Source organism: Sorghum bicolor, chromosome 3, assembly GCF_000003195.3.
Source record: "Sorghum bicolor cultivar BTx623 chromosome 3, Sorghum_bicolor_NCBIv3, whole genome shotgun sequence".
Classification (NCBI taxonomy): Eukaryota; Viridiplantae; Streptophyta; class Magnoliopsida; order Poales; family Poaceae; genus Sorghum; species Sorghum bicolor.
The window spans coordinates 69,585,585-69,612,262 of record NC_012872.2 but is presented as its reverse complement, the minus strand read 5'-3'; the positions used below and the strand labels follow the sequence as shown (position 1 = coordinate 69,612,262).

The following is a 26,678-nucleotide window of genomic DNA, read 5'->3' as shown; positions in this document are numbered from 1 at the left end:
CCCTCTCCAAGGCTCCAACCGCAAAAGAGGCTACATTTGACGCAGTTCAAATGGTTTGTGATTGCACCAGCAGTGGAGAATTGAATGGCTGATCCCAGTCCGATCCGGAGTACCGTGGTCCCTGTTACCTTTTGGAGTGCAAGAATCGATCGATCCAGCGCATCCCATACAACTGCAGTATGCCAGTATCCCATATCATGTATGGTGCTTTTTCTGACCTCTAGCTAGGCTTTTGACACCCATCCCGCAGTTAGTAGTTCAGTTTCAGGTCTGCTATTAATCGAAGTATAAGTATGATTGGACGAACAAACAACAATGATTTACCGTAGCAGTATACTTTCCCGTCAGATAAGGTATATTACAGTTACAGACAGAGCACGTACTATGCTTCGCCCGTGCATGTACAAGGCTACAAGCCAGTTATACATATAAACATGATTACAGTAGCAATGTAGCATGCTGTGTGTTTCTAGCTTACCATTTGAGCATCGAACGTACGTACCATTTGCTATAGTCCGTTGGAGCATTGCAATAGCATTAGTACTGTTAAACAAAATAAGGAGTATAGTACACCGGCCGCTCTGGAGCTTAGCAATGAGCAGGAGGGGTAAACGCCATCAGCCTCGTGACAAAGGCCGCTGTTTTGTTTGAGTGGCTTTTGGGAGCCCGGGAAAGCGGAGCGAAGGGATCCGGGAGGGAGTACTTGCCTTTTTGAACGGTTGCTTCTCCAGACCCGTGAACGGGCCGGCCGGCGCCATTTCGGCACTCAACAGGTGGTTCCACTGCAGTGCAGTAATTGGTACTTGCGCTTCGTTCGTCTCTCAATGACGTAACTGTTCACCTTGTCTACCAGTTCAAATTGAATGCCAAAGCTGCTTCATACGAGTACTAGCGAACAGTACTTTTCTTGGAGCAAATTGCAAAGAGAGAGTAGTGCTGGGCCTTGTTTAGTTCCGAAAAGTAAAATTTTTTTGGTACTGTAGTACTTTCGTTTGTTTGTGACAAATATTATCCAATCATGGACTAATTAGGATCAAAAGATTCGTCTCGTGATTTACAGCTAAACTGTGTAATTAGTTTTTGTTTTCATCTATATTTCATGTTTCGTGCATGTGCCACAAGATTCGATGTGACGGGAAATTTTGAAAACTTTTTGGTTTTCAGGATGAACTAAACAAGGCCCTACTCGAGTCATGTGATGAGTACTAGTAGCACTGTAGGAGTATAGTACTTAGGCCTTGTTTAGTTACAAAAAAATTTTGTAAAATTTTTCAGATTTTCCGTCACATCGAATATTTAGACGTATGCATAGAGTATTAAATATAGATGAAAATAAAAACTAATTGCACGGTTTAATCGGAATTGACGAGACGAATTTTTTAAGCCTAGTTAGTCTATAATTAGATAATATTTATCAAATACAAACGGAAATGTTATTATTTATATTTTGCAAAATGTTTTGGAATTAAACAAGGCCTTACCCTTTACCCTTTAGTAGTAGCAGTAATTGAGAGGTCCTGGGCCAGCCAGCCAGCCTGCAGTTAAAGAGCTGCATATTCAGTCAGACAAGCTGGCGGCAGGCCCATGGAGGCCGGTGGTGAATTGGATCGGGGCCGGCCCGTGATGCGATTCCGGTATGCTACTAGGAAGGACTGGTCCACGAGTGTTGGGTCAGGGCGACGTCAGGAATGCAGCAGGGCCCCGGGGAGAAGTTTTGTCTGGAACGCCATGCATGATGCATCCAGGCATCGTCCAGCCATCTCTCGATGCCTCGGCCTGTCTTCCCTTCCGCGTTTTTTTTTCCTTTTGCAAAAAAAAATAAATAATATGTGCGATCTGCGCGCCGATCTGCCATCTCATCGCTTGCCTGGCTCAGCAAATCCATCCATCCGTCCGCCGGTAGCGGTTGGTGCTGGGGAAAACATGAGCTCCATGTGTGTCGTCGACACGGATGGATACGCGCAGGCAGGAGCCGGCAGGCAGGCATACTTGCAGGCCCGTGTTGCTCGATCGGGACCAAGGCGTAGCGAGCATGTTGTCCACCAGTCTTTCTTCGAGTACATCATGTAGCAGCAGCGACATTCATTCAACTATCACGTGGACTGCCGGTCCTAGTCTGAATCCGGATCTCTCCTCTCTTTCTCTCTAGATTTATGTACAAATATAATTTCAATGTCCTATAGATGGACTGCCGGTCCTAATCTGAACCCGGATCTCTCCCTGTCCTGATTTATGTACAAAGTTTCATTTCAATGTTCTAATTCCCTCGGTTCCATTCAAAATACAATTCTTATAGCTACCACTGAGTCAAAAAAATTAGGATTAACTAAATTTATGTAAAAATATATGAACATTATGAAAACTAATAATTTAAGATATACTCCTATGTCCCTTTTTAATTGTCAGCGTTGGTGTGCGTGCCACAAGTTTGACTCAATTTGTAGAAAATACGTACAACATTTGTATCTCCAAATAAATTTGTTAAAAACTAGATTCAAAGATCTTTCTAATTATACCAATTATATATTATAAATATTAATATTTTTAATATATAATTGCCGACGGTTGTTTTTTGTGAAGCGCAAGCGATAATCAAAAAGGAACAAAAGGAGTAAGTATTGGTACTATCTTTTTTTATAAATTCAGTTAAACTTACAATAGTTAAACTTGTTCAAAATTTAGAATAGCATTTTTTAGACAAAGAGAATGGAGCGAAGACAACAAAAATAGCATAAGCTTTTCTCTTTTTTTTTCTCTTTTCGGCTCTCTAACGGCCCAATACAAGAACATGCTTTGCTCTAAATTTTATAAACGCCAGCATTACAAGTCATATAAGGTGTGTTTGGTTGAGTGGCTTAGGGGATAGCTAAATTTTCATAATGCGGCCTCTTGGTATTTGGTTGCCTGTGTAGCTACTAAGCCAAGCTCTAGGAAACCAAAAGAGGGAATATTGGGTGGCTTGCTAGAAACACCCAAAGTGGTCGTTTTTAGGAAGCTAGGCTTGAGATAGCCTCTTGTCACCTCCTCGCTCGCATATCAACTCGCATTGATGCGCGCCACCACTCCTCCTCGCATTCATGAATCCGGCCACTCCTCTCCTCACCTTGCTCACACCCCTCCGGGTGCTGCTCCCCCTCGTATTGCTCGCAGTCGGCAATCACCACTTGCCACGCACACACTCTCTCCCACTCCACTGGCGCCGGCCATGGCAGACAACGCCCAACCGTATGCCTGAGAACATCTCCAGGGGGCGTCAAGGATGGGTGGGGTGCTCGAGGAGTTGGACACGCGTCCGTGGGGTTGAGAGGGGAGCTCAGGATGACGGCCACACTCCCGCTGTTGGGGATGGGCGGGGTGCTCGCGGAGTCGGCGGCTAATCCATGGGGTGGAAAGGGGAGCTCGCGGCAGCGCCCCGCGCTGTCGGTGTGAGGAGGCGGCCATGGTGCTTGCGGAGTCGGGAGCGTCGTGGACGAGCGGGGTCGAGTGCGGATGAAAGTTGTGGCTGGCAGCGACGTCTGTGCTAGCTCCTCGAGGTCCTGCGACCTACAATGAGGCTACAACATTTGGGCTTCTCCGCCGTCGAATTGACTTCCAACACGGCTGAATCGGCCTTCCCGACATCTAATCTACCTTCCCCATTGTTGAATCAGTCTTCTCCACCGTCAATTCACCCTTACCCGCTACTGGCAAACTAGAGGACATGGGGCAAAGAAACAAGATGTGACATTGGAACTAGTCTAGCAATCAAACAAGATCTTGCGTAAACACAGCAACCAAATAAAGTGCTAAGTGCACTAGCTAATGCTAGCTATAACTAGCATGGGCTATTTTTGCTAGCCTGGTTTGGTGGGGAACGGAATCAAACACATCCATAGTGTGGGAAGTAGGCCCAAAAGAGAGAAAGTATTTGCGTCATTTTGGCCGTCCATAAGACTATCTCCAACAATCATCACCTAAAATACAAGACTCATTTATCCTTTGGGTAGCGCTACGGGTAAAAGGTTCCATACCTATATTTAGTCTTCTCCAGTAACGAGACCTAAAAGAAAACACTCTCTGCAAATGGGTCTCGAGGAGAGAGAATACCCAAAATTGGGTTATGCCTCTCCTGATACCTAAAATGGGTTTTCTGTATGGATACTCGGTTGGAGGCTATAAATATTGTGTTGGAGACCCATTTTGAGTTTGGGTTCCTAAATGGGTCTCCTATTGGAGACAGCCTAAGGCCTTAGGTTTAGGTAGCGTGTACACGTCACGGGATGATACTCCTGTCCAAGCACTAGGCATGCGTAATTAACTAGCGACGACGACCAACTACACACGCTTTGGAGGGAAAAAAACGAGACACTCGGGCTACGAAAGGAAGTCCAGATACATCTGTACCGAGCACAGTATACAGATCTTTGAGTTGAGAAGACGATCCCTGCTGCGTTGCGATCACGACGACAACATTTCGATTTCGTTCCGTCTACTCGTAGTAGTATCTACCAGCTGTGGTCAGCGCGTGCCGGACGCTTTCATGCCAAAATCGGCGATCAGTCGACAATAATCAGGATGCTGCATCCGACGCAACGCGCAGGCCAGGTGCGTGCGCAACCCCCGCTGCCCCCGGCCCCGGCCCCGGCCGGCACGCCACACCACCCGGGAAGCTTCGCTGTTCGGTTGGTGTGGTACACGTCATCCGTCAGCAGCCACGAATGCTGGTGCACACGCCATCCTGTCTCGTGGGACTGATCGTTTTTTGCTTCTATTCTAATTGGCGGCTTTGATCGATTCGGCGAGCGGGTACCACGTCGTCGTTCGCGCGCATGTGACGCAGGTGCGACTTTTTCCACCGCCGCCGCCGTTCCCGATCGCAACGTACGGTCGGCCCGGAAAAGGCACGCGCGCCGGCCCATGGCCAAAATCAAAACGTGAGACGCGTGCGTGCTGCCGTGCTCGAAAACTGTTTTGGGGTGGTGTGATCATGTGACGAAATTCTACCACGGCCAGTGGGAGTGTTTCGATTCTTTCTAAAGAAGGATACGCTAAAAAAGCGACTTTCTCTCACTATCTCAGAGTTACCTTTTCAAGTTTCAATGGATGGAATATGTTCGAGTAGGAAACAACATGCATGGTGTCCATTCCTGCATTTGGCATGGGATCAAATAATCAAGTTCCATGATGGTTGATGGTTCCAATCCACCCGATCTGATCAGTTTACAGAAAATATAATATACCTCCATCAACCAAAAAAAACAATCCTCACTAAACTAATCTGATTCTAACCAGCCCAATTCTATGTACGGCGGCCTAATCCTCCTCCTGTTCTCCACGTACGGATGTGAAGATCAGCGGGAGGAGCCGACGACGAGGTGGCTGTGCGCGTCGAGCGGCACGAACGCGAGCGCGAGGAGCACGGCCAGCAGTCCCACGGGCACCAGCAGCAGCAGGAACGGCGGCGGCGACAGCGGCGGCAGGACCAGCGGGAGGAACGCCAGCGACACGGCCACGAACAGGAACGCCAGCACCAGCTCCGCCGTGAAGTAGCCCGGCGGCACGGGCGGCGCCGCCCGCGTTCCCTGCGGCCGGCCGCGCTGCTGCTGCTGCTTCTGCTGCTCGGCGGCACCGTGCATTGCGCCCCGGCGGTGAGGGTGAGGATCGCCTCTCCTCCTCGCCGACGACCTCCGGTCCATGGCCAACGGATGATGAGGCTGTACCGCGTGAGCTCGTGCTTGTTCCGACGGGATCAAGAACCAGAGTTGATCAGCCTCAGAGCTGCCGGCCACAAAGCTCATTCAGGATTCCAGACAGCCAGTTGATGTCTCCGATCAGCAGGTGAAGGGAAACCAGTAGATAGATTAGGCGATTAGCTAGTCCAAGAATAAGAAGGGAAGGGTGCCAAAGAACGGGAGCTCGGGTAATATACAAGTCGGGCGGCTGCTTGGTTGCTAAGCAGGCGCAGAGGCGCAGACGCAGACGCAGCAGGTTCGTTGAACGACGCGGAGCGAGCAGGGCATGTGCGTTTTCTCCGCTCGGCGAAGCAGCACATTTTGACCGCGGAACCTCGTATTCCATGAACCGTCAGACGCCAGTGGGTCGTCGATCGTGGCCGTACGGCGAGGGTTGTGTTGTGTGAGAGGACAGGGAGATCGGCTTGGGGATCACGAGGGCGTGCCCGAGAGATCCTGGCCGGCCTTTTCGGCCGGGTGCCGGCGGTGCAGGTGCGCTGTATGTGGGCGGTGCAGACGTGACCTGCATCTGCCTTGCGCAGCGCAGGGGTATGAACACGAGTGAACTGCATGCATTTCAGGAACGGTGGTGGCAGGAGTGGGTCGGTCGTCGGCGGGTTGCGTTTGCGTTGCGGTCGGGTCTTTCGGCGGCGTGGGATGCCGGTGCGTGGTCGTTGGTCGCCTTCTGGCTTGCTCAAGATCAACCTCGCGTGCCGCGAGCCCGGCCGACAGGTTCGGCGTCGTGCGGCTGCCTGCAGGTTCAGTGTTCCATTCCACTGTTTGGAGAGTTCGTTCGTCCCCCCTGCATGAGGACAACGTACTACTGCCTGCCTACCGTCGTCGCAGTAGGATCATGTATGTACCCGTCCGGATCATGTCCCTTTCTACTTATGGATGCTGATAATCATGCATGCATGAATGCATGATGCATCCGAGACTGAGCGGTGGAGGGATTGGATTTGATTTTAGGACTCCTGGGCTTTGTTTAGTTCACCCAAAAACCAAAAAATTTTGAAAATTTTCCGTCACATCAAGGCTTTGTTTAGTATCAAATTTTTTTGCAAAATAGGAATAGTATCACTTTCGTTTGTATTTGACAAATATTATTCAATCATGTACTAACTAGACTCAAAAGATTCGGCTCGTCAATTCCGACCAAACTGTGTAATTAGTTTTTATTTTCGTCTATATTTAATACTTCATGCATGCGTCTATAGATTTGATGTGACGGGGAATCTGAAAAATTTTACAAATTTTTTTAGGAACTAAACAATGCCCAAATCTTGCGACATATGCATGAAGCATTAAATATAGATAAAAACAAAAACTTTTGCACATTTTTTATATAAATCGCGAGATGAATCTTTTAAGCTTAGTTACTCAATGATTGGATAATATTTGTCAAATAAAAACAAAAATGCTACATCGTCAAAATCAAAAAACTTTTTAGATCTAAACAAAGCCTCTGCCAAGACATATCAATTTCTACGGTCACTATGAGTTAATTTAAATTTTCTTGAATTTTATCAACGCTATAACAAGACTTTGTGGCGGTACCTCCCAATAACTATAGACCGTTCATTTATTTTGATTGGACAGTTAGGAATAACTTAATAAAATAATACAATATGAACGGCGAACAGGCCTTCTGCTGTGGAAATTGACATGCATGTCTTTCCCTCCCATCATTAGGGGGGACGCAGATCCAGTGATTTACTTCTAGCAAGTCACGTCGTAACTTACCCTATCATATCCACTGTGCAAAGAAAATCCAAGGGCCATCAGCGATTCGATCACGTGAAAGAGAGGCGACAACCTTTCTCTGTCCGCTGGTAAACACGCCTTAGCCGCAGCTGCCCTTCTGCGCCGCCTCCCTCCGTCATCCCTAGTGCCGCATGCCATGCCCTCGACGGCTGCTCGGTCGCCGCGCCGCCATCTGTGATGGCGGCATGCGCTCGCCGCATCCCGTGTCCACGATGGCCACCACTCACCGTCCAACCCACTTCGACGACCTCGCTCGCTGGCCGCATGCTGTAGCCGCTCGCTCCCCGGCTCCCCGCGCCCTGAGCCCACGCCGGGCGGCCGCTCGCCATGTTACCCTCCGCGTTGGTTCGGTGGATTACATCATTACAACGACGAGTATCAGGAAGAGCAGGCCTGGCCGCTGCTGCAGTCATGACTCCGACGTGCGTGATCTAGTATTGCTCATGCAGATGGTGAGATTGATGGTCATTGTCGTCAGTCAGCGTGTCGTGCTTGCTTCTTTAACATTTTGCTGGCCACGAGATGTTGAGGCCGCCTCCGCTGTGCTACTTCCCTTCCACGCCCCCTAGGTCATGTCTCTGAAACTCCACCATGTCACCCCTGCCTTGCTCACTCTGCTGGTGCGCACCCGCCTACGACGCGCTCGTGTTCTTGGACATGGAGGTGGGAATGGCAGCGAGTCATGGGATGCATGGCGGTGGTGGCGCGGCGCACGGTGCCGGAGGGCTGCACGTGGTATAGGCCTTGGGCCACGGTGCGGTAGTTGGCCGCGGCAGCGCGGTGCGGATGACCGGCGGGCTGGGCGCTGCAGTGGGCGTGGGGTCTGGGGAACTCGGCGCGAAAAATGAAGCAAATTGTTTTTAAGCCGTCGGATGTTGTTTCGACGTTGGATGCCGGCCCGTAAATTACAACGTGACTTGCTTCAGGTAAGTCATTGAATCTGCGTCCCATTAGGGGGATGCAGGAATTTTTAATTTATTAAGTAATCATGAAATGTGAAAAAATAATGGCTCAGTTTAATTTGAAATACTACATCCTCAGAGGTGAAGTCTGTAACTTAGCATTGCCTGTAAAAATTGATACTGGTTCAGCCAACAAGTCGTACGCCTAGTCGTAATCCTGAGCACCCAGAGCTCAAGTTTGCGGGAGAGGTTCCAACTTCCACTAGACGTGAGAGAGTTTGAGAAAGTAGAAGTTAAAGTGTGTGAGAAATGGGTGTTTGTAGCTAGTGCGTGAAAGATGAACTCCTATCTCGCCTTATACCAAGAGACACTGGGTTACATATGAATGTATGATCACGGCCCTAAGGAATAGTGAAGATGCTAGTGGAAAGTGTCCATAACAAAAAATAAGTGGAACATTGGTTTAAAATATATTAATCAAGAAGAGTAATAACAAAAAAAATGAAAAGAGAGAAAGAAAGAAATAAGAAAAAAAATGATAAAACCAATGGGATAAAAAAAAACGGCCCAGCAGAAGGCCCGTTCGCCGTTCGGGCGCGCTCCGCATGGGCTGGACAACCCTGGAGGCCCGGACTGGGCAACCGCCGTCCGCTGCATCCGTTCACTTCACCCCGCGTCCGCTGTCTCGGTCCCTCTCTGCGACGACTGGGTGGGCTACCGCCGCCGCCGCCGCCGCTGCCGCCCGACGCCAGGTGCCGAGGCCTTTTCTGTCTCGTCACCGTCGAGGCGGAGACGATCACTCACTAGGTTTTAGGTCCGCAGGGCGCACGCCGTAGCTGCACTGCCCGAGCGGGTGCGGTGACCCTGTGCAGCGGCAGTGGCAGAAGTGGCTGTCGCAGGCCAGCATCTTGGCTCCCGGTGGCCGCGTGGGTCAGCAGCAGTCTGCAGGCCGCACGCACACCGCAGCCAGGCTGCCAAGCAGGCGGCTCTGTGTTGCCTGTTTGGGTGATTTGCCTCTGTTCCTTGCAGTTGCCGATTGCAAATTTGCAATAGAAGAGTACCGGCTGAGGCTTGGTATTATTGGACTATTGGTAATTCCCATCCCCATTCTCAAATTTTAAGGTTTTTGTACCGACTGTGTTGTCTCTGTTCCTTGCCAAGCAGGTGGCCGAATGAGTTAATTGATTACGCCAGTTTTTGTAGACTTGATCGAGACATTAAAATCCTTTTTTCAATTGCTACTATGCCAATTACCCAACCATTAGTTAGTATTAGTTATGTTGTGGATTTAAGTATGAAATCAAATATCATCTAAATCTATGCATTTATGAGCTAGTTTTGTTATCTATTGGTATTAGATCCCGTACCAGTGGTATATTTACCCAATACTGATGATAAATATGCTTGGATAGTGACCATAGACTTAAATTGGCGAGCTCCGCCACTGGGTATTACCATCCCTTCTACTCCCTGCCTTCTGTGTGAAATAAGAGCACCCAAACCCCAACTTAAAGTTATTTGGCTATTTTATGCTTGCTTACTTTGAACTTTTTGCAAAAATCATCGGGTGGTCTGCCCTGGCTGCAGCAGCCAGCAAGAGGACACCATGAAGCTTGATGTGAACGCCCTTCGCTACCTCTCTAAGGATGACTTCCGCGTCCTCACCGCTGTCGAGATGGGCATGCGCAACGTAAGATCCCCAATACTCTGCACCTCGACCTCACATTTCATTACATATTAACTCGCCGGTTTCTGCGACTTAAGTTAGTTTTTTTTTCTTTGGACTTGTCACAGCACGAGATTGTTCCAGCAGAACTTGTCGACAGGATTGCCGGACTGAAGTAAGATTTTGTTTTGTTCACATTCCTGCAATCTGTGGTTATGCTGAGGATATGCTTGTGGTTACTAGTTTTAGATGTTAATTGGTTGTATGTTATCCAAATCATTTTTTGGGGGGATTTAATTGCAATTTTAGTATGTTGATTGGAGGTAGTACTGGGGTGTTTGGAACTTGCACAGTATGCAATTTCTTTGGTTCTGGTTTGCCATTCCACCTTGTGGTGCACAGAGTAGCATAAAATCTCCATCTTTCTGCTTATCGATATGTTTTCTATTTGTTTTGTATAAACATCAATATGCTGAAAACAATTAATCTGAAAACATGTAGGCTTCGGTGCAGCTAATGTTACTCTTAGTGATGTTTATTCTTGGTCTAACCATTTAAACAAATGTCAAATGAAGCTATTGTTTGTTGAGTGGAAAGAATTTGTACTCTGTCTCAGTGGAATATGTTCTTATGCTTTATCAATTTAGGCATGGAGGCACATACAAAGTGCTGAGGAATCTTTTGAAGAACAAGCTAGTGCATCATGATGCAACTAAATGTGAGTCATTGACAGTTAATCATGATTATAGAATTTTGGGTTGCTAGTGCAGTAGCACTTAGCTCCAAGTCTTTATTGCTTTATTGGTTCCGTTCCATACAGATGATGGATATCGGCTCACCTATCTAGGATATGACTTCCTTGCCATCAAGACTTTAGTTAATCGAGGAGTTTTTGCTTCAGTTGGCCGTCAGATCGGTGTTGGAAAGGAGTCTGGTATGTTGTGTTTATAGTGTTTGTTCTTTGTTTTGTGATGCGGCAAAGACACATGAAGTTGTTTCTAATATCTCTGTGATATGCAGATATATTTGAGGTCGCCACAGAGGATGGTACAGTACTCGCCATGAAGCTTCATAGGTTGGGCAGAACATCTTTTAGGGCTGTGAAATCTAAGCGTGACTATCTAAGGCACCGAAGGAGCTTTAATTGGCTGTACCTCTCACGACTTGCAGCCTTGAAGGAATTTGCCTTTATGAAGGTCTTTTTTCCTCATTTTATTTCTTTTAAGCATATCTGAGCTATGTGCTCTTTTCACTTTCCTTTTTGTTTGGTTAATCCTTGACTGCTTATATCTCCAGGCTTTAGGGGACCATGGTTTCCCTGTTCCAACTGCTGTGGATTGCAATCGGCATTGTGTGATCATGTCACTTGTGCAGGGATATCCTCTGTAAGCATAATATGTCAACTGTAAAACTGTGGATTCATATTAGTTGAATAGTATGTTCTGTGAAGCAGACCCTGATACAAGTTGCTTTATGCTCTGTAGTGTTCAAGTGAAAGAGTTACAAAATCCAGATGATGTTTTTGACACAATTCTTGGTCTTATCGTTCGTTTGGCGGAGCATGGACTGATACATTGTGACTTTAATGAGTTCAATATCATGGTATCTCTTTCTTTTCCTTTCTTTGTTTGTGTTGATTTATAAGTTTTATTCGTATAAGTAAAACTTCTCTGGATAAGATACTATGGAACAAGACTTTTTCGGTGGCAAACACATGAACTAGTCTAGGTGCAGTTTGCCAGTGCTTAGCTTTGTGATATAGTAATACAATTCAACTACATATGGTGATATTTTTTATGTCACTGTATAGTTAAATTCGTTGATACCAATGTCATGCAGATTGACGATGATGAAAAAATTACGGTTATTGACTTTCCACAGATGGTATCTGTTTCTCATCGTAATGCCCAAATGTATGTAACTTACTCAGATAACTAATGTGACATCGTGTTATATGTTTTTTAAGAAAAATGATTTTGCTTTTGCAGGTTTTTTGACCGAGACATTGAATGCATCTACAAATTCTTTAACAAAAGGTTTATAATATATGCAAAAAAGCTTCAAATCCGCCTGATTCGGTAGAATCCTTTTTCTTATTGAGATTTCCTTTCTTCCTGTTAGGTTCAATCTGACGTCTGAGAAAATTGAAGAGCAAGCTGGATCTGAAAGTGATGATGAAGGGAATAGCAGACCTTCCTTTTTGTCTGTGAAAAAGGCTGCTGGTTCCTTGGACAAGGAACTAGCTGCCAGTGGATTTACCAGGAAAGAGCAAGTGGAGATGGAGAAGGTCTTCTGCAAACTGTTTATTCATGCATACATTTATAGATTGTTTTTCTGGTTTAGTTCTCTGATACTGTATTTTTTGGCTAACTTACAGTACATTGAGGAAGATGCTGAAGGGTCAGATGATGATGATGATGATGATGATGATGATGATGACAAGGACGAGGTTGGTGATGCTGTGCCTTTGGTTTCCTTGAAGATAGACCAGGTAGATCTGCCTAGCAAGTTAATTTGAATATGTGCAGACTGTACCTGTAGTCAGGCAGTCAGACTAGTCTATAGTCTAGTTAGAAGACACTGTTATTGAAGTGTATTTTGGCTGTGTGTATCAGGATGGTTCTGATGAGCCTGATTGTAAACTTGGCTCAAGGGATTCAAATGTGCCTGGAACTTTTTCTGAAGAGGTTAGTCATCTATCCATCAGAATGAATAAGCAAAACTTTTTATGGCATTTTTCTTACATTTTTTCCACTGCACAGCATGGAACAAGTTGTAGCAGTGAGAACAGATTGGAAACTCCACCCTCAGATGGCAATGGAGAGGCTATGACACCACTTCAATCTGGGGGCAAGACGCTTTCCCAGGAAGATGACGATAATGATGATGACTCATCAGAGGGCGATGATGAAGAAGATGATGCTGAGCTCGCAAAACAATTGAACAAACAAAGGAAAAAGGCAATAGCAGCTGCCCATGGGCGGAGAAGGCCAGTGTCATCCAGGAACGCTTACAAGGACAAGGGTAAGGGCACCATGAACTCCAAGATCCAGAGGCAGGCGTGCAAGTGGTGAAGGTTGAATTTCTGCTGTGCCTCTTGCGGCAATGCTAAAATAGATGAAGTGTAGGATTTTGTATGGTTGTAGAATCGAAGGTCAAGGACCCCTGTACTAGAATCAACTCCAGCCTTTTTGTTATGTCGTATACCTTTTGTACACGGTTCTGATGAGATAATACCATGATGCTTATGGCTACCAACTGAGTATCTGATAATACATGTTTGGGAGCTGCCTAGTCAGCACAGCCCGGGTTCCCTGTGTGGTACCCCATCCCAAATTATAAGACGTTTTAGCTTTTCTTGATACATTAATTTTACATGTGTCTAGATACATAGTAAGAGCACTCACAATGCAAAACTCAATCCAAGACAATTAATTACATATTATTTATAATATTTTGCTGATGTGGCAGCATATTTATTAAAGAAAGAGGTAGAAAAAATAAGAAGTCTTATTTAGAATCTAAGTCCACATTGTTCGAGGTAATAAATAACTTTAGACTCTATGATAGAGTTGTATTGTGAGTGTCTTAAAAGTTACTCCTATGTCAAAATTTCTTTGGAATGGAGGGAATTGTATTTACTTGCTCAGCGGCGTCTGTTGCTGTTTCATGTTTTTTTCTTCTTCCTTCCACAATGCAATGCAGCCCTGGTAGCGCTCAGGCCTCAGGGATGTGGTTTCTTCCTTTCTGGCCTAAACACATCGCCTCCATGAGCACAACACTACAGAAAGCTCCCCACTCCATAAGACGCCTCAAGCTCAAAGTCAATCCAAAAAAGCATACAAATCATCATACGGATTATCACACTGCACTGCACCATCTGGCTAAACAGCCATACAGCATATGGCTCGCGTACAGGAACACTACATCTTCTGACGCCCTGCCGGTCGTTTGCTATAGCGTTCAGAGCTTCGGGACCCTGTCCTGCAGCTCGGCGGCACTGGCTTCACTCCCGTTGCCACCGGCACTGCCTTCTTCAAGAGCGACAGCTCGTCTCATCAGTTCGAGCCTCGCAGATGGATGTGCCGATGCCGACCTGGCAGCGCCAATGCTGCCATTGCCATTGTTCTTGAGCGCTTTCCTCTTCTTGGCCTTCTGCGCCCAGCCCACGAGGCTCTGCTGCACGTGCTCGTCGAAGATCTCCTTCTTGAAGAAGGTCCCCATCTTTGCAAACAAGAAAAATAGTTTAAATCATCAATATGTTTCAGTCACTCATGCAAAGTATAATGGCACGCACCTGCGTGACAATGGCGTACAGAGGCAGGGTGCTGTAGCTGCAGAGCAGCTGGATGATGGCCCTGCAAGGTTAAAATCATGAGTCTGAAACACATTGATGGCTCTTGGACTGTTCGAAATGGGACGAATAGCCAGACAGAAGGTCTGCAAATTACCCGACAACAAGCCTCGGCACAATGAAGGGGACGTGGTCCATGATGCAGGAGTTGAAACCGTAGGTAGTCTGTCAAAGTGAGAGAGAAGAAGCTGCAGTAAGCCTTCAATCTTGAGTTCTTTCAGTAGTTTTATGGAGTTTGCTTGCACTTACAAGAATCCAGAAGAAGAATGCAATCTCAAATGCGTTCTGGAAGAGGATGAAGTGGATCAGGTACAAGACGATTTTTGGCCGTCCAAACCAGAAGTGGTCATCTGACGGATTGACGACCAGGTCGCCCTCTATTGCGGAGTGCTTCTCAGCGACCTCTTGAGCCAACTGAGTTATGACATGCTCTAGCTTGGTGCCAACGGCCAACAGAAGCTGCAAGAAGCAAATAAAGAAGTGCCCGGTAAGTTCACAGTCTCATGTCAAGAACGAAATTCAAAAGTGATATGAAATTCCTCAAAAAATAAGTTTGCAAGTTCTCAAGAAACTCATTTAGCTATAAAGAAACACTTACAAGAAGGGGAATGAAAGAGATCCAAAAGTATGTATGCCAACCTGTAGATTTGCAAGAGATATATAATCATCAACACGGATGTACTGAAGAGTACTAGTTTACATCAAATACTAGTAACCTACAGTAAAGAAGAAGTGATAAAGCAGCTCTGTACAGAATCAGAGGCTTAAATGATTCTTTCAGTAGATTAAACTCACCATTGACGTTCAGCAACATGAATACCACCACGAATATCCACAAGTACCAGCTAAGAGAGGTAAGAAAAGGCAAGATAGTTAGGTTCACCAATTGTGCTCAACAACTGTTGGTACATGAACTGGTAAATGTATGACTTTGCTGATTGGAGTACCTTATGCCAACCACCTTCTTAAAGTCAGCCTCCAAAGCTCGCATCATGTATCTGTGGAAATCAAATTTTGGGTTTGCCCTACAATGTGTCTGCAAAGGAAAATTGTCACCTGTTATGATTGTGTAGGGAACAAAAGGTTGGTTTTGTTGTGTTATCCTTACCGTGATGAAGCCAAGTCGCATTGTAGTGTAGTCTGATTTAGTAACCGACCCATAAAACTGCTTAACAAAAGAATGCTGAAAGTAAAAGCTTAATGAGTTGGTTAAACTGATACTTGATAATTTTAATGAGTTGGTTAAACTGATACTTGATAATTAGGTACTTAATAAAATGAATTAATAATGCGATAGTAAAAAATTACTTGTTAATCATTCAAATGCATGTTGGTTTGGGACTATTTCTTAAAACATTGTTAGTAAGTTATCCAATTGATAAGTGGAACTGTGTAAGAGGGAAAAGAGGAAACAACAACATAGAAAGGTTGCACAACTTGGTCAGAAAAGCTAGGTAACCTAGTCTGTCTAGCCCGAACTAGACTGTATGATAAAAAGGATAGTGTAAACTTTAGAAATTAATTCAGGTGTAGTTCGGACAGAAGAAACATTATTTTGACTGAAAGCAACATGCGATCCATCTCTTACCAGCCAGCTCAACATTGTGGAATCTCTGCCAATACCCTTGAAATGTTCCCTGATAAATTCAGATTGATGCACATAGGTCACCTTCCTAGGCCCTGTAGTCCCATAGGATTGTACCAAAAAGGGAGCCTTAATTATTCATTAATTAACATGAGCATTAACTTGTTTATAAAAGGACAATTGCTACTTGCTACCACCAGACCACAAGTACTCCTATATCATTTGAACAAAACATGAGCAGCAAACAAGACACTACTGGCCTTGGCCCCTCCAGGTTCATCAAAAAAAAAAAAACAAGACACTACTACCATTTTCTGTAGTACCCTTCTGAATTTCATCCTCCCAGTGTTTCCATTGACGAATCTGAGTGACAAGATGGAATTAACTAAAGTTAAAATTACATGAAACTAAGATTAATATACGTATGAATGAATGAAATGTCATCGATACTTTACCCTTGCGCTTCCTAAAAGCATAGTCAAAACACAGAAAATCACGTGTGCAATGGCCAGAATGAAAATGAAGATATGCAACTGATGTAGTGCTTCAACTGACAACAAAGGAACTTCTCCCTGTTGACAAATATGCTGGAGTTAGAACTAAAATCACGGTTGCCTTGAAACCTTAACTCTGCTGCTCTATAATGTCACACATTTTCAGATTCCGAAAGAAAAGTTTCAATCTTACAGAGACGGTATCCTAAGGAAACATCATGATCATTGACAAGTATTTGTGTTTCCTGTACTATTAGCATCAATCTAGCAAGGCAAGGACAACTAATCTCATGACGGAATACAGGAAGCCAATATCAGTAGCTACCGCATGACATAAGTTGCTATTTTCGAATGGAGAAGCTGTAAGAATATACTACTACTTACACTAATTTCTACATATGGAAGGTCGTGTGCAATGAAAAATGCAAGCATGATTTGGGATAATTCTAATCAGATAATAGTAGCCAATAAAACTGCACCTGGGGTCTGGGGAAACCCATAGCGTGTTCACCTTGTCTAAAATGCAACTGGGAAAGTAAAGAAAGACCCCGCAACGTGTTCATTGATGTAAGTTCCCGACTTACATCAAACACGAGACATGATATTAATGATACAATCTAGAAAAAAGCAAGTTGTTTTCTCAATGATTGGAAGCATAGTCTGTTATAATGATAACAAGCATCAGATAGACCAACGAGTGCAGGTGTAATTCGTCCACCGACCTTCTTTTGGCAATGCTGGGCCATGGGTCCGCTCTCGGCAAGCAGACGCCGGCGGGTGAGGCCTAAGATTCCGGCAGCAAGGCCATGCGCCTCCGTGGTGCTCAGCTCGGTCTGCTCCTTGGCGTTACGGCATGGGAGCATGTAGATGGTCCATTCCCGAGGAATGCACGTCCTCTGCATCATTCCTTGGAACACCGTCAGCAGCAGGGAGATGAACCCCAGAAGCATCAGCTCTGCAAAAAAAATAGCATCGAATAACTCTACTGTATTGAGGAAAATCAAAGAACTCTACTGTAGCAGACACCACAGGTCAAGATGAACAAAACTCCCCCTTTTCTGACAGTGACAGGAGCGCATAAACCTCAGCTTCTCCAGAACAGAACATCACTTGGAAATGGACTGAACGAGAGGAAAAAAAGAACAGATCGATACCTTCTTTGACCTTGAGGAGAGCCTCAAAGAGCGCCTTCTGGTTCTTCGCCTTGAACGTCTGCCAACCAGCCATCGCAGCAGTGGACAGAGACAGACACCACCACCAAGGTGCGGCATTAAATTCAGGAGGGAGACGAGGAGGCGAGGCGTTTCGATGCTGTCAGGAACAGGAACGCAAGGAAGCGTCAATCGGTTTACCTTGCCGAGGTGATGCAGGCACCTCTCGGCGGCGAGGGAGATGACCACGATGAGGGAGCAGACCGCCGCCACGATCCACGTCGGCGTGAACTCCAGCGCCGTCGACTCCGAATCCACGCCGCCATCCGCCATTCCCCTCCTCTCTCGCCCGGTCGCCCCGGCACCTCACCACGGGCACGGTGTCCTGCCTGCAGGTGCAGGTGCGCTGAGCGGCGCCGCCGCGGCTCCGGGCGAGCGGCAGTGGAGTGGTTCGCCTGGAACCCCGGTAGTGAGGTTTGGTTTGCTCTGCTGACTCTGAGTGACCGCAGCGCGTTTTCTTGTCGTTGGCCCAATATACGTACTCCAAACGTACGATGGTTCGAAATAACGCGGAACGCTTTAACGTTGCACTAGCTAGTCCGGGCAGAGGCCGGCGCGCGCGCGCGGTACCGTCACGGCGGTTTTGGAAGCACGGCGGGCGTCCGTCCGGTCCGCCGGCACGAGCACCGTCGAGGCCCTGTTGGCTCAGCAGTGCTTTTCAGTCATACAACAGTCGCAACAAAGTTCCGAAAACTGAAAAGTTTTTGGAACTGTAGTAATTTCGTTTTTATTTGACAAACATTATCCAATCATGGAGTAACTAGGCTTAAAAGATTCATCTCGTGATTTACAGGTAAACTGTGTAATTAGTTTTTATTTTCGTCTATATTAAATACTCCATGCATGTGACGTAAGATTCGATGTGACGAAAAATCTTGAAAAGATTTTGGTTTTTAGATGAACTAAACAAGGCCTCAGCATAAGCGAAAGCTGCGGATGGATGGAACGGAGGCCACCCAACTGCTTGGCGCCAGTAGGACGGGTCCGAGTCGTTGTGAAAGATGACCACGGCTCCTGTTTCTTGTGGCGCCATGGCGTGTCCCGTTGCTGTCTTCCATGGCTGCTCCTGCTCACGTAAAGGTGACAGGACCCAACGGGGGCGTCGGTGAAGTGAAGGGCTGGCTGGCCAACCACGCCGAAAGAAGAGAAAAAGGTTTGGCCCTTGATCAACGGTCACAAACTTCATTCTCTTGTGCCGTGAGCCGTGGGAGAAGAAACGTAAACGTTGACACCGTTAATAGTACGAGTACTAAGAACGGAAAGTTGGGGAGAAATTCAGCGACTAATCGATCAATAGGTACGCAGCAGGTGACAAGTCGTAGCTCTGTAGCTGCTGCTACGGTCCTGGCAAAAGGCAACGTAGGATAGGACAGATACAGTCCGATCGATAATCTGATGGCGCCACGAATTGAATATCCCGGACAATGGAGCAGAAAGCACGGAGTTCTCAACAGGCGCGCTCCATCCCTCAGCCGGTCATCTATCATCTGTTCAAAGGCCAAGCGCCTGCACCCGTTTTGTTGAGTTGTAAACGACCTAGCCAGAAGAACAAACCTCAGATATACGATGTACGACTTCAGTTCTACAGAGTGTTTGTAAATTGATATATTAGATATTATCTTGTATATAAGTGGCTTGGATCCCTATTAAATAGTTGTTTCTTTGGATGGATTGGTTACATTATATTGTTGTTATCTTTAGTTATTACTTACACTTGGGAGCTTAAGTATAACATAGCTACGTAGGTTTATAAAAGTTAAAACTTCAACTAAAATTGTGTACCATAGTTCAAACGTATCTAACCTTTTGAGCCTACATCCTCTCATATTGTGCTTGAGCCGTGGTTTGCTTACGCTTGCTTTATTCAATTACTTTGGTAAAATTCCTAATGGGTACCAGAAGATGGATCTTTTTGCTTTTTCTAAGGAGTACTAGAAGTGTTGTGCGTATGCTTCCCCCAGCTAACTATCCCTATGGTTTTTGAGCCTTCACTCGAAGATTAGAAGTTATATTTCCTCTTTTTGTTTACTACTCTGTCTCCGTGTAACATTGTTTTTCAATATGTAATAAAACATGGTCTCTGATAGTAATTTATCGCTATATGTGTAATTTGATAATTTGGACACATATATGTTTTGCACTTAGGCCTTGTTTAGTTCACCCTGAAAACCAAAAAGTTTTCAAGATTCCCCGTCACATCGAATCTTGTGGCACATGCATGAGACATTAAATATAGACGAAAACAAAAACTAATTACACAGTTTAGCTGTAAATCACGAGACGAATCTTTTGATCCTAGTTAGTCCATGATTGGATAATATTTGTCACAAACAAACGAAAGTGCTACAGTAGCGAAAATTTTTCACTTTTCGAAACTAAACAAGGTCTTAGTTTTGTTCTTAAAATTGGGTGTAACATGGTGGACAAGACAGGTGGGGTCAAGCGACCCCCTATAGGGTCAATCAACACATGGATCCACTGACATTGCATTCAACAACGATGATTGATCCTCTAAGGCATAGTTGGCCCAAGTCAGTTGATCTCCAGAATATGTGTTCTTCCATCCTTGCTGGGCCCTATAATCCTAGATTTCAAATAAGGCGACCATGACTACAACACTTATTTAGGATTTGCTAGCAAATTCTAAATAAGTGTTGTAGTCATTGTCGCCTTATTTGAAATTTAGGTTTGTAGTGTCATAGACTTTTGGAACCTCTCTTTTCTAATATGGGTACAATAATCTAAGAAAAATAATATTTACAAACTCTTTATCTATACCTACTACTAAATTGTGAAAATTTCAGTCTGCCCAAAACTTTTTCTGCCTCCTTCCATCTCGGTCCGACTCCGTCCCGCGTTTCGGTCCCTAGAATCCGCCCGTCCATCTCGATAGGGAAGAAGAAAAGGTGTTCCTTTACTCGCTGCCCGGGGGCGGTGACGCCGACTGTCACGAGTTCACGGACGCGGTGGCGACCCTCAAGACCTCCCTCGCCGCCACGCTGGCGGTGTACCTGCCGCTGGCCGGGAAGCTGGCGTACGACGCGGGCACCGGTGACGTGGTCGTCGACTGCGCCGCCGCGGACGACCTCGGTGTGGCCTTCGTCGAGGCGGAGTCTGACGCCGCCGACAAGACGACCTTCGACGTGCGCCATCTCGCCGACGACGAGGCGCACGACATCCCGGCGTTCCTGGCGCTGGTGCCGGACCTCCCCACCAAGGTGCTCCCGGCACCCGTGCTGTCCGTGCAGGCCACGCGGCTCCCCCGCGGCGGCGGCGGCGCCTCGCGCTGGGGCTCTCCGTGCACCACGCCGTCGCTGACGGCCAGGCCGTGTGGCGGTTCATGGTAGGAGGAGCTTCGGCGGCGGTGCATGGGATGCATGTGTGGCTGGGGAAGGTGATTGTCTGAATACGTGTCAAAAAATCTTCAAAGTTTAAGATTCATAATAATAACAAAACAAATCGTGCAGTAATATTTTTTGAGTCTTGGCCAAGGTTCCGATACTTTACTCCAATGAAACTTTTCTTTATGAAAAAATTGATTTAGAGTTTGTTTTTTTTAAAGTAATGCATTATTTGAATAGACATATTATCAACAAGCTTTAGTTTAAGTTAGTGCTCAGTGGCGGAACTATAAATATATGCTAGGAGAGGCATATTTTCTTTATTTTGTATATTTATTCTTTCATTATAAGTTTTAGTGACTATAAATTTGTAGCAAGGACAAGGGCGTCCATACATACAGTGGCACTGACATAGGGGCTCAAGTCCTGGTTGACCCAATGCTAGATCTGCTGCAGTTAGTGTTTCTCTCTTACCAAAAGTCTATCTTATTGATCCATAACAAGTTTATTCAAGATTATAGCCTTTGTATTGTTAATAAAAACTTTTTTGATAATTTATAATTTTATTATGGTTGTTAGAATTACTTTTTTCGCTGCAATGTATTCTAATAATAAAAACGCAAAATTTCAATCCATCTTAGATTTTTATCCAACCTATAATCATAAATTGACTTGGTCTTGGCCATTAGCTTAAAAAAATTCTCGATCCCGTTTTTATCAATGAAAGATGTTTTCATCGGCCTTTTCTGATTTTAAAACACTTACCAAAGGATAAATTATAAATAGAAATTATATTATTATCATGGTCCCTTCTCATTAAGGTTTGAAAACTTTTGTTCTCCCGTTGCAACGCACGGGCATGTTTTGCTAGTCTATACCTAAGAGGGAAAACTTCAGTCTACCTTTCTGTCCGCCACCCACGATTGCTCTGTATCCTCCAACCGTACACGCGCACGAACGCTCCCACCCCCTCCTCCCGCTGCCACCGCCGCCAAAACCCCAGCGCGAGCCGAGCCCAACTCGGCACAAATCGCATCGCTAACCTCCCTACCTCGTTAACTTCCCTAGTCTTCTCTTTTTCCTCGTTCATCTCGCCATCTCGGTAAATCGAGGTCACCGTTGCGGGGAACTTCACTAGGTTCGGCATCCGGTCGCCATCGGTGGGGTCCTGGGCGAAGTGGCCTTGCCGCGGCGCCTAAAGCCGGCTGCCGGGCGGGAGGGTGTCAGGCCACGACGCTTCCTCGCTACGACCTGTGACGCCACCATCCACGATCTGTGCAAGGTATGCTGCCATTTGACAATCACATGAGGCCCCCGTCTTACCGCCGGCAGGGACCCCTTCCATGAATCAGCCCCTCTCAAGGAGATAGGAGACGAGACCCTCTGTTTTTTCCATTAGACAGTGGCACACTATTAAATAAGGTCACTATTAATCTTTCCTACAAAAAATTTCGTCACTATTGTTGATGCAGTATTGATTAAAAGTTGTTGTTTTCATTAAAATGTAATTCAATTAATAGTCCATGAACTAAATCTTGATCAGTTTGTTTTGGTTAATTGTCTAATCAAATCTAAATAAATGTATTTCTAGAATCATCGATGATGACTGCCATGTAAAAAATCAAGAGAGGTCTCTCATCACGTATAGATATAAACGTTGAAAGAACAATAAACAAGATCACTATTAATTTCCCCTACAAAATATTTTATCACTAAATTGTTGATGCGGTATTGATTACAAAAAATTGTTTTCATTAAAATCTAAACTAATCAATAGTCCATGAACTAAATCTTGATTAATTTGTTATGGTTTGTTGTCTAATCCAGTCTAAATAAATGTATTTCTAGAATCATCGATGGATGACTACCATGTAAAAAATCAAGAGCAGTCTCTCGTCATAATCATCATCACATAAACCAATTCTCGACACGTTGGCAAATAACTCCTTGTAGACTATAATTAAACATTTTATGGGTTCTATAAAAGTCATAGAGCTCAATATTTAATTTAAATCTTTCTTTCTATGTCTAATAAGACATTGTCATATTAATGACAACACTAGGTTATATTATGGATATCATAGTCATCATAAAATAAATTACAAATTTCAAGTTTTATAGAAAGAATAAATTATAAATAGAAATTATATCATTACCATGGTCCCTTCCCATTAAGGTTTGAAAGCTTCTCTTTTCTCCCGTTGGCATGTTTTGCTAGTATATGTTAATTGCCACGGAGATCATGGTTTCTTTCGTCAATTAGCTTATCCCAATCAGCGCCAGGCAATTATTTATAGTATATATATATAGAAAGCTTTTACGAAATCCTTACACTTCACTGATATTATAAAGAAAGAGTGTCTTTTAAACATCCAAAATTTGATTGAATTTTTTAAATTATAATTATTTTTTAAACAATATTTTAATAATAATTCAAAAAAAAAAGTATTTGCAAATATGAATCTTTAGGTGCGACAACACCACTTTGTCGCGCTAATGCACTGACGTGACAAGGGCCATGGTGGTGGCACACGTCTTTGACCGGAGCCGCATGGCGGAGCGTAGGGCCCGCACTGTCGCGCCAACGACTCCGGTGCGACAGACCTATCGCGCCACACTTGCACTTGCGGTGCAACATCTTTGCACATGGCCATGGCTTAATGTCTACTTTGAAACTCTACAAATTCAGAAACTGAAGGCCAGTGCGATTTCGGTCCATAGTCCTAAAAGTCATAAGATGGGAACACCCTCTGCAAAATAAACAAAAGTTGAGATAGATTGCTTTAATGACAACTTACAGAATCTGTCAATCCAGAGTGATAGAAGGGAGTGGATGTCTAGGTTTCAGAGTATCCGATAGCTTGGAGGCAAGCTATCGCCAAAGGGAGCGTCAATATCACGAACCTGACCATGATTGTATCTAAAACTGAAAGTGGATAAGCAGAGAGCACCGACCGAGCGCGAGAGGAGAAGCACTCTATGGAGTCAGATTTGGGCCTGGCCTATTAGGCTGTAGGGGCTCGGCCCAATTTGTGAAGGCAGTACAGTTGTGGCTATGAATAAAATCCGTTGTAACGAATGGTTCGGTTATGCCCGAAATGTTAAAACAGAATTCTCTGTTCCTCTCATTCTTCCTCCTGTAAACTTCCCAAAACTCTCCCAATTCTCTTTCTCTCTGTGATCGTGACATGATGATTGGAACTCATACATACAGCGATACAAAATCTGCACGTACCTTTTCCATTTCCCCTCTCTCTGCCCAGTTGACTTATTAGGGGCCGTTGGTCATCCGAACATCACCGATGATGGTGGCCACCGGTGACACCAGCAAGTCGGCAACTCGCGGGCATAGGGTGTTTGCTCGCCGGCCGTCGCGCTGAGCTGCATATTATTATTTGCGTTGTTGTCGCTGCAGTATTTGCGTAGTATACAAGCCCGAATCATTCGCCGATCTCAGTGACTTGCAGGCGTGTACGACAAGCGAGTAGGCCGGCTGGGCTGATTTTCACACGCTATACAAAATAGGTAATGTGGCCCAGTTTAGGCCCGGCCCAGATCCAGGCTCCTCCCCCAAAGTCCCTTCCAACAGCGCGTAGGCTTCATTCATACTCCAGTGAACGTGAGAGCTAGCCATATTGCAGGACCCGGCCCTGTTAGCCAAACCAATTGGTTCTTTGGAATTTGGCCCAGGAACAATTCCAACTCAGCGTACGTGTACTCCGTGCGTAACGCCCGCCCGCCGATGGCGTGGTTTCCGGGCTCCCGTAGTCCCGTCCCCGGATCATCAGTACCAGCTGCCGGATGATGATTAATTGTCGCATTGCATGGTCCCTGACTGCCCAAACAAAAAGGTCTACTACTACTCCTACATGCAGATGCATCACCAGAAAAGAAAAGTTGTATGATGGCACCGATCGATCGATCGACCGATGAGCTACTGCTACTATACTACTATATACTAGGAGGTAGTGCACGCACACATGCAGTTGCAGCAGCGGCTTATTTGGATTCAACGAGCTAATCATGCGCCATGCAACACGGCCGCGGGCGCGGGACAGTAACCCGCGCGCGTGCGCAAAGGCGAGCCCTTTATTACCCCGAAAAAGCTCCCTTTTCTGCATCCTAAACCTGCGCCTAGTTTAGTAATCATCAGAGCCGGCGGCGGCGGCTGATCTGAATCCGGCCGATCGATCCGACCGGCCGGGCCGACCCATGTACACGCGCGCGCGCGTGGTGCAGTGCAGGAGGAGATAGTAGCATCGCGCGCGCGTGAGTGAGAGATGATGGGCAGCGCGTGGGCCAAAAAGCGTCCGAGATCGATCGAGGCCGCCCGCCCGCCGAGCGTCCGGTGGATCGATCGCCTGCCGGGGAAGAAGGGGGGAGAGCGGACAGCCTGATCAGGGGCCTCGATCGGCTGGTGGATCGATCTCAGTTGCGCGGAGGTTGTGGTGCTCGGCTCATCATGGCGCGCCTGCGTCCCGGCCTGTACGTGCTGTGCCTGTGCCCCTTGCCCATGGATGGATCCAACTCGGCTCGCCTTCACCAAAAGGGGATCTTTAGCACGCGCGCGTGTCTAAAGCACGTACGATTATTCATGCATGATACATGGCTACTAGTTTAGTTGTTTTGTGTCCAAATGTTAGCTAATTAAGGCGGCCCTGGAGAGTAGTACTAACATTGGGCATTGCACACATATGCATGGCCATATACTGTGTACAGTACACTCCTCCCAAATTAAGCGGCCGCTGGAGCTAGTACAAAATACAGCACACACTCGTGTAACCGTTCTATCATAAATACGGTATTTTTGTTTGCGGGCAAAAACACTGAAATTATATGTATATGTCCCCAGCTTTTACTGGACAGTATATGTTTATGTCCCTACCTTTTATTCGCTTCACCGTCCGCCGCGCCTTCCTCTGGTAGTACGTGTCCGCGTGCTCTCATGGGCGGATCTAGAGGTATTCTGTAGTGTTTCTAAGAATATCTAACAATTTTGATACACTTTTATATAAATATGTGTATATACTTATATATAAATGTATAATGCTACGCGCTATAATATTTTGACACATTTGAGCTCAAAACATGTAAAAAAAACTAGCATTTTACTTAGAAGTCTACATTCTAGAAAGCAAATATTAGTTGAAAGTTGCTGACGATTAGCTATATTTTAAGCCTATGAATTCGATTTTATGGAAGTAGAAATACCCAAGTTTGAAATCCTTGTCTGGTGATAGATACACAACTCATGTCTTCTAATACATCAAGTGCTTCTCTAACTCTCGTCGATCCGCTTTTCAGAACCAATCACGTACATGGCATCTATATGTACAGCCGAGTCTCGCATCACGTTCGCCATCTACAATTTGCATGTTTATATAATAAGTATAGATCTTTCCAAATATGTTTATATGTGTGTGTGTTGTACGTATCTCCTAAAAAAAGTATATATATGATGTAGCACCGATCACTCAAAGTGTATGATGAAAACAACAGAGTAAAGACCTTAAAAAAAAGAAAACAATAGTAAAATAACCTGTCGGTTTTGCTTTGAGGTGTCATGCATGGAGAAGTCCCTAATAAAATGCATATATAGGACTCTAAACTTACTAACCGTTCGAGCTCTAAATAGTTAACTTGAGTGAGT

General features: G+C 45.4%; 3 protein-coding genes across 5 annotated transcripts; 1 reads left to right on the top strand and 2 right to left on the bottom strand.

Moving 5' to 3' along the window:
* Positions 5,331–5,675, bottom strand: LOC110433771 (protein AUXIN-REGULATED GENE INVOLVED IN ORGAN SIZE-like). Its single transcript, XM_021456341.1, has one exon. The coding sequence runs from the start codon at positions 5,673–5,675 to the stop codon at positions 5,331–5,333; it is 345 nt and encodes a 114-aa protein (XP_021312016.1).
* On the top strand, positions 9,021–13,379 carry LOC8073903 (serine/threonine-protein kinase rio2). Of its 2 annotated transcripts, none has more exons than XM_021457627.1 (14): positions 9,021–9,468; positions 9,968–10,067; positions 10,172–10,218; positions 10,691–10,761; positions 10,864–10,977; positions 11,064–11,239; positions 11,340–11,428; positions 11,528–11,645; positions 11,883–11,956; positions 12,032–12,079; positions 12,165–12,330; positions 12,421–12,534; positions 12,659–12,730; positions 12,806–13,379. In XM_021457627.1, exons 2-14 carry the CDS (start codon positions 9,984–9,986, stop codon positions 13,115–13,117), a joined length of 1,485 nt encoding a protein of 494 aa, XP_021313302.1. In that variant the 5' UTR covers positions 9,021–9,468; positions 9,968–9,983; the 3' UTR covers positions 13,118–13,379. The 2 variants fall into 2 exon arrangements, with proteins under 2 accessions (XP_021313302.1, XP_021313301.1); XM_021457626.1 differs by having other exon boundaries at positions 9,965–10,067.
* LOC8062452 (MLO-like protein 1) lies at positions 13,656–18,168 on the bottom strand. Of its 2 annotated transcripts, none has more exons than XM_021457625.1 (14): positions 17,829–18,168; positions 17,631–17,688; positions 17,199–17,431; positions 16,438–16,554; positions 16,306–16,345; positions 15,986–16,077; positions 15,506–15,580; positions 15,345–15,433; positions 15,193–15,242; positions 14,996–15,036; positions 14,647–14,856; positions 14,495–14,562; positions 14,341–14,401; positions 13,656–14,267 (listed from the first exon to the last, which is right to left on the bottom strand). In XM_021457625.1, the coding sequence occupies exons 1-14, from the start codon at positions 17,958–17,960 to the stop codon at positions 14,007–14,009; spliced, it is 1,527 nt and encodes a 508-aa protein (XP_021313300.1). In that variant the 5' UTR covers positions 17,961–18,168; the 3' UTR covers positions 13,656–14,006. The 2 variants fall into 2 exon arrangements, with proteins under 2 accessions (XP_021313300.1, XP_002456763.2); XM_002456718.2 differs by having other exon boundaries at positions 16,291–16,345; positions 17,829–18,167.

What these genes read in the sequence shown, in the direction of transcription:
- LOC8062452 (XM_002456718.2), bottom strand. Translation starts at nt 17,960, where the DNA reads ATGGCGGATGGCGGCGTGGATTCGGAGTCGACGGCGCTGGAGTTCACG. An exon ending in TGCTTTTAGGAAGCGCAAGG is followed by an intron (nt 16,346 to 16,437) that starts GTAAAGTATCGA and finishes CTTGTCACTCAG; the next exon opens with ATTCGTCAATGGAAACACTG. An exon ending in CATGTTGCTGAACGTCAATG is followed by an intron (nt 15,037 to 15,192) that starts GTGAGTTTAATC and finishes GCAAATCTACAG; the next exon opens with GTTGGCATACATACTTTTGG.
- LOC8073903 (XM_021457627.1), top strand. Translation starts at nt 9,984, where the DNA reads ATGAAGCTTGATGTGAACGCCCTTCGCTACCTCTCTAAGGATGACTTC. An exon ending in CTTGTGCAGGGATATCCTCT is followed by an intron (nt 11,429 to 11,527) that starts GTAAGCATAATA and finishes TATGCTCTGTAG; the next exon opens with TGTTCAAGTGAAAGAGTTAC. An exon ending in TACAAATTCTTTAACAAAAG is followed by an intron (nt 12,080 to 12,164) that starts GTTTATAATATA and finishes TCTTCCTGTTAG; the next exon opens with GTTCAATCTGACGTCTGAGA.
- LOC110433771 (XM_021456341.1), bottom strand. Translation starts at nt 5,675, where the DNA reads ATGGACCGGAGGTCGTCGGCGAGGAGGAGAGGCGATCCTCACCCTCAC.